Raw genomic sequence first — 13,593 nt, 5'->3', positions numbered from 1 at the left:
CTGAAGATTTGTAATTGGAGCTGAATGGTTGCAAACTGGCTTCTCCCGCGAGAGGGATTTAGCATGCCCTGCACCAGCCAATGTGGTGGCATTTTGACAAGTACGGGTGGGGTTCACGTCACTGACTAGCCATCTGGCATAGCGGCCAGTGTCGCACAATAACACAGATACCCTCCAGAGCCGGAGACTCGAGTCTGGAGGGCCTCTCCGTCTCTGCATGAGTCTTGGAAGCAGAACAATGCCCGCCAGCTTTGTTTTCTGGTCGCTGCATCATTTTACTTCCCCCTGCCTTCCACTTCCTCTGTCTGATTGAAGGGAATTCCATTATGGAATGAGAGGCCTGAAAATCTGATCCACTGTTGGTATCACTTCAACATGAATGTCGAGATTCTGCAGAAGCAATCTCATGATGGAGAGTTTGCTGAAAAAGCACTGCAGCAAACTGATGCTGTTTGTTTGGAAGCTTTACGTCTTTCTTCTTTTGCAGGGTTGTGGTTTTTATGTAGCTGCTGACCTGTTTTGATAATGCCTGGTAGGTAATTCGAGGTAGCTAAATTGCTCCACCGTGCTCGGATTTATCTTTTATGTTTCCTCCATTTGGTCTTTTCATCTTTTGAAATTTGTTTGGGAAGAAAGCAGAGAGTCATGCAAAAATTGAATATGCATAAATTTATCAAAAGCAAAATGGTTTTTTTCCCACAAAAATGGATTGCTTGCAAACAAAAATAGAAGCTTTTAATACATATCTTGAAAGGAACAATTGGACCGTGTAGGTCTGTGGGCAGAGCATCACACTAACACTGTGGGGATTAAAGCTGTATTCCCACAGTGACTGCATGAGTTAAAAATGTATGTACACATGATCCTGTGAGGCACTTTGTATAAAAGCACCCAGCAAGTGGGCTGTTATGTTCTGGTCGGAAAAAGATGACAATGACTAAAGGCCCACGCTGCTCACTGTAGTGCCGTGACTAAGATAGCTGTAGAGACACAATGAATGATAATCTATAAAGTAAAACAAATATCATATCTGTAATAGCTCATGACACAGCTTTCATATTTCCATGTATTTCCTGGGAAGTATTCTTCTCTCAGATGTGAGAGTCACTCTCCAAACGACACCTTAGCACTTTTATCATCTCACTACGAGGCAATCACAACATCTGCTTCTTCCACTCAGGCTTCACTCACATCCAAAGCTGAATGTGGATCCTTGCATTAACTTCTAATTTGAATTTCACTGTGTATAAGAATATATATCTGTCTCCATCCTCACACTCATTTGTCTGTTTCCCTCTGTCGTGATGCTTGAAACCCATAACAGCTATAAATTATACAGCAACCTTCAGAACGTGTCTGATTTGGTCTTTATGAGATAGAGACTCAAATTCAAAGATGACCCCATTTTTAATGAATGATTTAAGAGCAAGAGTGGATTTATGCGTGTCCAAAGTGATGCAGTGGAGTTCTAAATATTGATGGTGAGCCCAGGGTGGGCGATTCAGTGATCTCTTCAAGAGGAGGAAAATAACTCGATCTAGAGAGATTTAAAGCCTTCAAAGGCCAAAACAAATCTATGAAATATTGAGAGACGGAGAAGAGCTGCATTAATTCTAGCACTGCCACTCAGAACAGCAGCAGGCATGTCAGGAGGATAACAACTCTGATTTGGAAATTGGTTGCACTAGACCCCCTGAATTATCTCTAAACAATGGATTGTTGTCCTTTTGCAAAATGCAAGCCCTATGAGAGCTGGCATGAGGCGCGAACACAACAAACACAGAGCTGCTATCTGTATCTGTTCATTTCACACAAAACATCTGCATCCTAGTGTTGGGAATTATCTGCAGCTTCACATTTTTATGTCTAATTGTTTGCTACTGTCATTTAAACTCTTCATAAATGTATGAGTTTAGCCCTTTAAAGACAAAGGAACATCCCGTTTAAAACGTTATGCACCATAATGGCCAGTGGTGCCCCTGAATATTTTTCATAGGGGCAGCCAAAGGGGGCCACTGATACTTTTGGGGTGGTACACAAAAACCAAAACCCATAACTGAATTTGCCAGTTGTACACTAATATGCTCTGTTTTCTTATTTCACTGTTAACATTGGTTAATATTTTGAGTTCTCCAATAATCCTGATTTAATGTGTTTTATATTATATCTATATATTACAAGAACTTGTTCTTCAATAAGGCTGTCCTTTTCCTTAAAAAAAAAAAAAATTACAGCTTAAATCTAAATGAGTACATTGATTGTAAGGAACAAAATGTTTAGTGAAAACAAGCCTTTTCAAGTTTACAGGAGACACAGACACATTTTTATTGAGATATCTTGAGTTGAGAGTTCAAAGCACCTTTGAAAATTGCCACGCTAGTTGTACCATTGCCAAAATTTAGCCTAAATTTGGAGCTTTATATAACCCCCTACCAGACAGGCTATATACCAATATGGTTGGTACCAAAAGATGCCTTAGGTCTAGTTTTACAAGCTACCATTACCTTTGCCTACCTTAAAATAACTGGGTACCACAGACTTATAATCAGTAATTTCAGCCTCCAATTATTTTCACAGAGCAGTTTCTAGACAAAATAAAGTTTCTATGACAAAAATTAGCTATTGTCAAATTAGGTCACACAAAATTTAGTTTGTACAATGCAACATGAGGTAAAAATAACACATTTGCAATCAAGCTTTATCCTGCACCACACAGAAAATTTGGTTGGTTTGATTATAATTAACTATCTATATCAAATATCAAACATATTCCCTGTATTTGTTTCCATTTCAGTAATGTAACATCATACTGCATTCACTACTAGCAGTTCCAGTCTGAATCTGATGGTAATGAGGCGAGATCCAGTTAGGAGCACCTTCTTGTGTGATTTCTAAGCCAAATTATGCCTGAAGGTCGATCTGGTTAAAGGTCAAATTGAAAAAGAAAATATTATTGTAGAAATTCTAACACCATTTGCATCTGTTTAGAATGCATAATCTGCTCATGTCTGAATAATGGATTTATATTTGGTTACATCTTTAGTACTGGTTGTAAACATTTCAAAACACTTTTGTTCCATTTTGTCAGAATTCTCAAAAAAAAGATGGATAAACATTCAAAGTGCAGAGCGGCAATGAAAATCCATTTACATCATCAATTATCCCGCCTGGCATTCTGGCCCCCTTCATCAGATGTCATCATTAAATGGTAGCGATGTAATCACTGCATGACTCTAGGCCAGCAGTGTAAATAAGAGGAATGCTCGCTCCATCGCAGATTGCCATTATTGTCTGTAGCAGACTGCTGATTGTCAGGTTGGCCGCTGAATTCATTATCATGATTCCTCAAGGCAGAGCAGAATTGATTTTTATCTGATTCCGAAACTGTTTTGTCGACCAGAGCCTCATCTACATATCATTATTGGAATATATTTCATTTCATCAGGCTTTACTGTGCTTCCCTGCAGCCGCATTACACACTGGGCAACAACATATAGGCACACCGTGATGTGTATCATTAAGATACAGTCAGAGCATCAAGTGTGTGTCAGCGTGGAAGAGAGAGAGAGTGTGACATTTCTCATCAAGTCTTTGCCCCAGCAGGCTTAGCATATAAACAGCGTTGGTTTCGTTGCCATTATTGGGCATTATAGATAAGAAGCATATCTGGTGGTGCAGCTGGGCCTGTGAGGCTGCCATCCCATCAGCACCTACGCACTGGGAGAAGGCCGGGAGTGACATGCATGGCTGATGACAACAGCCTCAGTAGGACCGTGAGCTGGGGGACAACAGCCGAGCCCAAGCAATGACACATACAACACTGGTCAGAGGATGAGCTGAATAGTAGCACATCCACTTGCTAATAGCGATATCTGTTTTTAAGAAGCTTATTTTTGGAGCATTTGGGCTTGGTGTAGAGGATAGCAAGCAATGAAAAGAAGGTCGGGTCGTTTCATCTGAGTCTAATTCAATTTTTGTTTGACCGTAAAGGTACAAGGTACAAATTATCAGAACAAAATGATACAAGTCAATTATATTTATTTTATCTATAGCGACTCTACCTCAGCTTGGCAGGTCTGACAACCTTTGGATATCGCCACATGTTGGAGCTGTGTCCATGAGGCTTTGGTAAGATTTAAAGGGGACCTTTTAACCTTCTATGCTTTTTCTTATTTTCTGTCAAATATACATCATGATATGATGTCAGATGTTCATAAATAATACATAAATGTGGCTATTTTTTTTTTCAAAAATGAAGTAAATGTATGTAATAATTCCTGTAAGTAAAGACCTAAGGCTTGATGTGATACTCTGTTTCCAGTGTTTGTTGGTTTTCTATTTTTGAGATGAACTGACGTCAGAACATGAACAAGAACCTGCTCCAGAACAAGTAATACTGGTTGCTGATTTTGTTAATTTCTCTCAGATTTCTGATCATATTCCTACTGAAACATGTCCAGGTATGAGGATTTAGGTGTGGATGCTTTTACTGGTATTTTTTTCACAGTAGGAGGTGCCGCTATACTGTTACAGTACCCAGCTGCAAGAACATTGCTACATGTAGCTGCATGCTAATGTCAGAGATACATGTGATCTAATCTGCAGATGTTGATAACTGTTCCCTGAGTTTGGCTTATATTCCTGCTGGAAGATGTGAAGGCTTTGATTTGGAATCTTTTATTGGTATTTTTTCAAAATAGAAAGTGTTGCTATACTCAGTTCTAGTCAAAATGATAAGCATTTTTTTTTCTGAAATTAAGCTTTCCAAAAATTAGTCAGAATTTTAAATGGTAGATCTGCCACCAATGTTACTATGCACCATGCGTGAATACCAATCTTGACAGACACAGCAGCAGTAACAGAGCGGGACAGGGCTTAGCAAACAGTGGTGTAGTTCTTTTTTCATGTTTTCCCTGCACTAATTGAATATCAACACATTAAGTTTGATATCTACAGCTTAGTTCAAATTTCCATATCAATATTGACCTTCAAAATCCTAATCAGTCAAACTCCAGTGTTAAAAATACTAATTTCTATCTCTTTCTAAATTATTGCACTTAATCTTGTATTTAGTGTTCATTTAGGCCAGTCAGACCCACGGTGCTTCAGCAGGTAAGCACTGGCGGGAGGTATTTATTGGTTCTAATGCAGTACTTAAGGTCAAAACGCTGCTTCATAAGCTTGTTAACAAGCTTAAAACCCACTCATCTGATTACCCCAAAGACGGTGGCACCCACAGCAAAGCAGTGCTGCTGATAACCCTCATGTTGCTCATTTCTGCGCAGAATGGGCCGCTGATAAAGCTTGACCGTTGTTTTCATGTTGGGAGTCTGGTGACCATCCATCAGACGACTATAAAAGAGGAATTCTGCGACTTGTTTATGCCCTTCAAATCTAATTGGACCTTGCTGCAGCTCCCGTGGCTTGCCGTTGGTAGGCAATAAACAACAGAGGGAATGGGCAATTACTTCATATCGCTACCGGACACGGTAATAGTTATTGGCGCAATGAGTCCTCCTCTCACCATGGTTATTCCCAATGGCCACAGAATACAATTTGTGGTCTGTGCACGATTTAGAAAAAGGGGCAGTGACCTGGGATATGAGGATGTGATTAAGTATGCCATTAAAGAGCTCAAGACAAATCATGGAGGGATTGTGACAGCCAACGAACGTTTCCAGCCGGTGTGCAGTCCTGGGTACACATTGCCGTTGTCAAAGAAAAATTACGTAACTGCAATTGATTTCTTTTTCTGTCTCCAACTTGGATTGTGTGGAAAGTGAGTTTGTTTGCTAATTGTAACTTGGAAATTTGTCAGGTTCACACTGGATTTATTGAATTGCCGAATGTATCTGTTTGTTTTTTGAAACACAGTTTGGAATCCAGTGTAACAGGCTGACACTGAATTATCATTATTAATAGTATTCAATTCATTTAAGACACACAGATAAGCTCAAGATGATTGTATTCTCTTGTATCCCTGTGTTAACTGGAAGGCAGGCATCAGTGCCAGCTTTGCACTTAGTTCATTGCTGGTTCCTCTCTTCAGCTCATAATCAGCTGTGACTCTCTCCACTAGTGAAAGACCTGCAAATTGTTTTCCAGCTACTTTGACTCAACTGTGCTGCAAGGGGAGTCAGTTTTGAGAATAATCCTTGAAGCTGATATGGTGTTCACGAATATGAAACAACTGATACAAATTGCAACTCTTTTGACAGTGTATTGAGCCTTACGCGAAGGGGACGACCTCCAGAGAACACACTCATGGTAAAAAAAAAAAAAAAGTCAATTACCAATTGCACTTTAGCAAAAAAACAAAAAACTCTACAAATTCATGTGCTAAAATCCACCCACTCAAAATTGGCATGAGAAAATATATAATTCATATACAATTTCATCACCTGTTGTATAATCCCACATATAAATAAAGTGTAAACAGATAAATCTTTCTTTTTCCTTCAGTCCTGACACAGTGTGTCTCTGTCCCACAGCAGTGACACTCTTTGGGGTTGCATTGTCTCTATATAAAGCTAAGTGACTGAGAGGATGCATTGTACTTTTTGAGAGGCAAAGCCTGCTGGTTGGATGCCAGATGCCAAGCATAACTCAAAGTGACAGAGTGACCCTCAAATAGCTGCCGAGGCTTGGGAATAATAACAAGATCATGCAGAAACAGTCCACAGTCGCACTGTTTTGGGGCCATGAAGCTGTGAAACCTCCTTAACTACTGGCTGTTGAGCAAACTGTCAAGTGGACTGTCGGGCCAGTTTTTCTGGGTCTTTCTAACATTACAACCAGTAAGGAGGAAATACTGTATCTTCAACAATGCAAGCAAGACACTTACCTCCTCTGTATTTTTTCTGTTTCTATTCTGCATGTTCATGAATTAAGATTTTTAACGCCATTTAGAGCGCTGACTTGTGGTTAAAGGGGTATTAAGATATGTGACCTCTACTGGTGAACAGCATGAAATACGACAAAATAAGCAGAAGCTGCCTCCTCCAACACGGTCCTCGTCCCTCACAGCCTCCCTTCCGCCTGAGCTTTGTTAGCCTGTAATTTGCACAAATGAAAAAGCTAAAATTTCCCAGGAGAACAGTAAGCTAGTGAATAGAAATTGACTTTACTGATAGATTAGAAGTCAGCCACTAACACCATGCTAAAGAGGAACATTACATCATGCTGATTTCTTATTATTTGGCTGGAACAAGACGTTTTGGCCTTTGCAGTTTACATGTCATTGGATCCCAACACTGTAGGTTGGAGGTATAAAATTTAATAAGTCATTAGTGTTGATCAACAAGTTGATTCACCTCTTGCGGATGCATTGGGATCTGTTTCGGACTGTACAGCATTTTTGTAGCATTCTCATACAACAGCACTAACACTTTAGCATGCAACCAGAACAGTGTAAAAATGTTTTAGTTGTGATCCCACTTAGCCTCAACATCCTGTGAGTGAGCACTGTGCAGTCAAACAAATAAACTAAATTGAAGAAATGTGCTACCTTCATTACATCAATGACCTGCGCAGGAGTCAATGGGACCCTATCCAACATTATTTTTCTGTCAGCCATGTATTACCATCTTCTGTTGCAAAAATTGTTCATATTTTTTTGGCCTTGAGTCTCATACAAGAAAAGACAATGTCATTGGACCTTTAAACTAGAGATGGGCAATATGTAGAAAACCAAAAATTATGACCCATGTATCACGGTCAAATAATGTTATATTGATATTGCGACAATATGGCAGGGTTGAATATAGGTGCTTTCACAAAATATTTACACAATGTGATTTTTGATTAATCATCATTAGTAATGTGGATATAAAGACTAATTGGGTAAAGGCAAATAATAAGACAGCTGGAGCAGCTTGGTATGTTAAGAAAATTGCATAACTCTACTATAATGCAGCCTTTAAGACCAGGAAAAGACAACACTCATGATATTGCAATATTTAAAATCTAGACTATATCTAGTCTCATTATAATAAACCTACATTAATACACGTTTTGTTTTTTTTCAGGACATTTTAGGAAGTAGTAGTTCTTAGTAAAGATTGTTAAATTATTAAATTTAAATTCGACTACATGCTTTGTTACTAGAGCTGAAGCAATGGATTGATTAGCTGATCAATGGCCATTTTGATAATTTATTATTTAATTAATTGTTTCTGTCATTTTTCAGCAAAAATGCAAAACATTTGCCAGTTCTGTTCATAAATGTGCAGATCTCTGTGTCGTGTGTAACAGTAAAATAACAGATTTTTATGGTCTTGGACTGTTGGTCAGACAAACAAAGTAAACTGAAGACACAGCCTCGGAATCTGGGAAACTGTTACAAGCATTTTTAACAATTTTGACATTTAGTTGATCAGACAATTAATCAATTAACTGAGAAAATAATTACATTTTTCAATAACAAAATAATTGCATTTTGCATTATTTAAAAACAAATAACACTTAAAGCCCATGGACTCATTCCTAATTTATGTTTATTATAATTACATACAGTATATTTATGTGTAAACGGTAGTTGAGTGAGTATAATTTAACACATTGGATTACGTCGCTTGATGTGATTTTAAATTAATTTTAAGATGGTAAAAGTTTGTTTTCTCTATGTAACTAAGTATCTACATTCATTATGAGTTACAAGCTTGAAATATCTCATGGAATGTATCCAGGTTTTTTAAAGCATCAGTATGAATGATGTTTTTTATCAGTTGTGATTGTGTGGATCTCCCACAGGAGAAAAGCACAATGAGTTAGACTGCGAGTCATATGTAACCTGATTTTAAAGGTTGCTGCTCTGCTGAGGAGACCAATTCTGCCCCACAGACTAATGGCCATGTAATGAAATACAAGTCTGTCATTCTGTTATAGAGCCATTACATTAGACTCTCCTTCAAAACTCAGACAGCTTGTTAAATCTGATATGTTTCACCAGCAGTGCCTCCAGTGAAATGAGCTGCTGCTGCTGAGATACAGACTTCCTCTGAGTGGGATTCTATACAAATCTACACACATCAACACTTAGAGCATAAGTTTATGTGAAGTTTACAACAAGTCAATTATGGGTTAGGGGTGTCGCGCTCTGATAGGCTGTTAAAGTAACAGCCCAGTAAAGTCTATCAACACAAATGATAGAAGCACATATAGCAAGTATTGCACCGTGATACATCACCCTGCTTCATTAGATCCTTAACAAGCAGAGGCAGAGCGTTGGAGGCAGCAGACCTCTGACAGTGATTCATGTGTAAAAATCAAGCTGATTTTTCACAGAAATGAGGCTACCGGGGTGACAGGAAAATATGCATGAGTCATGCCTCAGGTCGATGGAAAACTCACCCCAGTGCATCAGCCTGTGCACCTTTTGATTCTGGAGGACAGCATGGCCAATCAAGCCATGACAAGGTGCTCTACATTGCAAAGGGGCTGTCTATTTATGGGGTGTAACTACAGTTCCTGAAGTATTTCTTTTGCAGGGTCATTTTTGCTTCAATGTGATGATGATTTTTTTAGCCACTAAGTGACAGTTGCCATGAGATGATCAAGCCGTGTCCTACCGTTTAACTGATTGTAGACCACATCCTCAAGTCTCTCCAGTCTCTGGAGAATAGACTGCCTGTCCACCAAGTTGGAAACTTTGCCATTCCTGGCTCGCAGCCTCTGGTCAGACATACGCCCTATCTGGATGAGCTCCTCGGATCGGTCCTGGATCCTGCAGTAGACGGAGAACAGGATAATCCCCACAAACACTAAAATGTTGACGGTCAGCAAAGTTTTGATTTTGCGTGCCACAGCCATGAAAGAGAAGATTGTCTGGCTGACTCAGTCAAGCCCAGCAGCTGTCCATGTGCGGTGGCCTGCTTTGCCACCTTACTGTGTGTGTGCGTGTGTGTGTGTGTGTGTGTTGCAGGAGGATGATTTTCAGCCCGGGGAGAGAAGGTCAACTCGTGGAGACCCGAGGAGCTGACGGATCCGTTCAGCACCGCAGACAGCTCCTGGAGGCTGCGCTCACTTCATCTTCGCGGGGCATCGCAGCCCTCACATGGACACTGAAAGGTGGGGAAGGTTGTTGGGGGGCCACGGGGCTCCAGCCGGTGAGCGATGTTTTTCTGGGGGCTTCACTAGCCGAGAAACAGCTGCACACGCTCTGTCGCCGTTACAGCTACATATTACAAGCCGCCGGGGAAGGCATGCATCCTCTAGAGGTGCCTACGGCAGTTGCAAAACATCTTTCCTCCGCAACGTGAGAAGTCGCCAGCTCCTTAGCCCCAATATGTCTCGTCCATCTTACAGGAGATGCACTGCAATAACCGCTCACATCGAAGCATCCTCCTGCTTTGCTGTGGCATCTCCCTCTTTCAAAAGGCGTTGTGGTCACTCGATCCGTCCCGCTCTGCAAATATGAACCCGAGGAGCTTATGTCCGGAGAATATGTGCATGCTTCAAAAACAAGGCGGCGTTTCTCTCCCGCGCGCTCTCTCTCTCTCTCTCTCTCTCTCTCTCTCTTTCTCTCTCCCTCCTTCTCTCTACGTCTGTGCTCCGTCAGTCCATTGTTGTCCCCCTGCTCGGCGGTGCGGGGTGGGATGAGTTGAGAGCAGATTCGCCCTCAGATGCGGTGGGAGAGATGCAGCCGGACTCTGGCATGCTGTCTCTCTCCTCCCAGCCTCTCCGCTCTCTGTCAGGGAGGAAGAGCCGCCGCTGCGTCCTGACGTTTAGAGGCTCAATCATGAATATTCACGAGCTGTGTTTGGGCTAGCAGGGTAAAATAAACAGCACGACTACGAAGGCAGCTAATACTTCTACTTGGTTAGAGCAGCCTTCTCCATGTATTAGTTGGTGAACTGTGGAAATGCGATAACAGATTTGTGATCCATAATGAGGAGGTTAACAGTTTCCATCTCACCTCTGATGCCACGAGCAAGTGACAGCTTTAGTGCTTCACATCCATATAGGATTTAATAAGAACGTTATGCAACCGGCTATGCATACATGCATGGTCAACCTCATGGGTGTAATCATCATTTCACTAATCACATGCTCGGATGGAGCTTTAACTCCATCATATTAGAAGTAACAAACAAATCTTGCACTGAACAAATAGCCTATTTTTAATCTAACCCACTGGGAGAAGAGGTGGCATTCTTTTATATTTCCATCTGAACCACCTTCAGAACAGAAGTTCAACTTTTCAACAACAACAACAACAACAACAACAACAAAAAAGCACCTCACACTGCAGCCCACGCTAGTGACTAGTCTCTGTGAAGTGTAGCAGAAACCTCACAGCTAAAGCAAATATATCTTTTTTATCTTTAAGGGCATGGACAGGACAGACCAGAGCCATGCAGTAATGATTCTAATCATCAGCAGCCACTTTCTCCTCACAAGTCAATATACTGTAGCCTCCCGGCTGCCATCAGGAGCTCCTCATCTCTGATTCCAAATGAATTATAGCTCAAGTAAATCATGTACAAAGAGATTTAGTCTCGCAGTGTACTTTTACTTGATTAGGCAAACCCAGACATGGCACAGGCTTCCCAAAGCACTTTGATCCCACTTCACACCCACCAGTGGATTCAGATTTATACTCTTCACTTTGTTTGCCGTTGCACTATAATCAGACAGCGGCTGCAACTGTAAAAAACCTTTATAGACTGCACAGTTCTTTGTCAGATGACGTCTTGTATGTACGTGATCTTGTAAGTATTCTCTTTAAATACCTTCATGGTATAAGCTACATCTTCAAGATGGAATCAATTCTGCTTTTCTGAGTGCAGGTTCAAGAGCTTTTTATTTTTTAATCCTCATGGAAATCACTTTTGGAGTTGGAGGGAAGTGGTGCACTGTGGTGTGGAGTGTGCTCTATACAAAGTGCATGACCTCATCATTTCTATCAAGACAGAAACTTGCCCAAGAGCAGTGAGGGCTCTTGTGGTCTATATATTCCTCAAATTCCCTGCAATCAGACTTGTGTTTGATTGCAGGTGGGTTCTTATCTATATTTGGATCATACAAAACAACACAGCAGTTCTCTGTGTTGTGATGATACATAGCATTTCCTACCATCAACCCTTTTTGGTTTTAATGAGTGTAGCCCATGGTGTTGGTATGACAATTAAGTTGAAATAACTGGCTTTGTATGCAGCGTTTAATTAGGATTCCTGCTGCACATGAGCCCCATTACAAAAGGTGCTGATTTAATTCAAGGTCTGCAGAAACAGTCAGACTGTGGGGAAATCACCATTACAGCCACCTCAGCCGCCATGCAGGCCTCACACGCACATCTGCTTATACAGCAGCTACAGTATCACGGCTCCCTACGCTCCTCTATAAGACTCTCTGAAGACTTCTGTTCTGTTTCCCGCGTTCAGCACCCTGCATGACTGCAGACACTGGCACTCAAGTGTTTTAACCGTATTAACCTGGGTCACTGCCAGCTGCACCTTAGTCATCCCACTCAGTGTTTCTACATAAGCCACTTGAACATATTCAGTGGGAGGACGCAGGCTGGATGGAACTGTGTGCATCCAGCTCTGCTGCAATATCTACAGCCATGTGTTCTGTGCTCACAGGAGACGTAAAGCAGTAGCTCCCACAGAGACTGCCCTGCAGAGAGTGGAAGTCACTGAAATGTGTGTATGAGTCAGTGTTTTAATAATGTTAACAGATGCCCCAAGTTTTGCTCATCATGATAACATACAGTATGAATGTCCAAAAAAGAAGTCTATCTCTTTATGGGATCACAAATGACATCAAAGTGATACTCAAATGTGTTTTTTGTTTTTATTGAAATGAAGAGGATAAAGGATATTGAAGGATAAAGGTCAGGGCATTTAGCATGTAAACAAACCCATATGTACAATGTAGGAAAGTTTTAAAGAAGCTAAATGTGCTCGCTGACAAGCTCATTTACAATCAAGCACGCAAAATTACTTTAGCATGTCAACTCTCCCACAGTGGATGTTTGCTAGCTTTGAACAGCAAGTGAGCCATGGTGGGAGAAAGCACATGGGCAGGGAGGAGGTCTTTTGTGTCATCATGTCCCAGGATGTTGTACCAAATAAGAGAAAATAAAGATCCCCCCTATTTATTGCTGAATTCTAGTCATTTTCTGAGCTACTGATCATGTTAGGAAACAGTTACAAATGTACACATAAAGCAGATATGGAGCAACATTAGCATTTATTTGTCAGTTGTTTTTGTATTTGTATCTAAGTGTTTATTACTAAATTGTTTTCAGAATTTGACACAAGCACATGGCAACCAATGCCGGAACATCAACAAATGCACATGCTGCCATGGATGGTTGGGATTTGGGGAGGGAGGCACATTGTAAGGTGAAGAAAAAAAAATATCCCATTCAGACTCCCACATGAAAGTCTGGGGTTTGCTGGATCAATCCACCATCTCTCCTGCCTGCCTGCCCGTCCTATAGGTGCCCTTGCACTCTTCATATAGCATAGTTACTGGCAGCCTTTAAACCTGACGCCGTTCTGTGGTGTATCATGCACACGCAACAGATTCTGTCTGGCCATGTTCTCAAGTGACGCCACCCGTTCACGTATCAGGCTGACGCACAAG

General features: G+C 41.0%; 1 protein-coding gene across 1 annotated transcript in view; it reads right to left on the bottom strand.

Annotated features, from left to right (window-relative positions):
* galnt9 (polypeptide N-acetylgalactosaminyltransferase 9) overlaps window positions 1–10,463 on the bottom strand; it is a 108,391-nt gene extending 97,928 nt beyond the window's left edge. Inside the window, exon 1 of the mRNA XM_042487464.1 lies at window positions 9,570–10,463. Coding sequence (XP_042343398.1) covers window positions 9,570–9,810 — 241 coding nt within the window. The 5' untranslated portion in view covers window positions 9,811–10,463. The remainder of the gene's footprint in view (window positions 1–9,569) is intronic.
* Window positions 10,464–13,593: the final 3,130 nt, after the last annotated feature.

Source organism: Plectropomus leopardus, chromosome 6, assembly GCF_008729295.1.
Source record: "Plectropomus leopardus isolate mb chromosome 6, YSFRI_Pleo_2.0, whole genome shotgun sequence".
NCBI classification, from domain to species: Eukaryota; Metazoa; Chordata; class Actinopteri; order Perciformes; family Serranidae; genus Plectropomus; species Plectropomus leopardus.
This window is presented reverse-complemented; position numbering and strand designations above follow the sequence as displayed.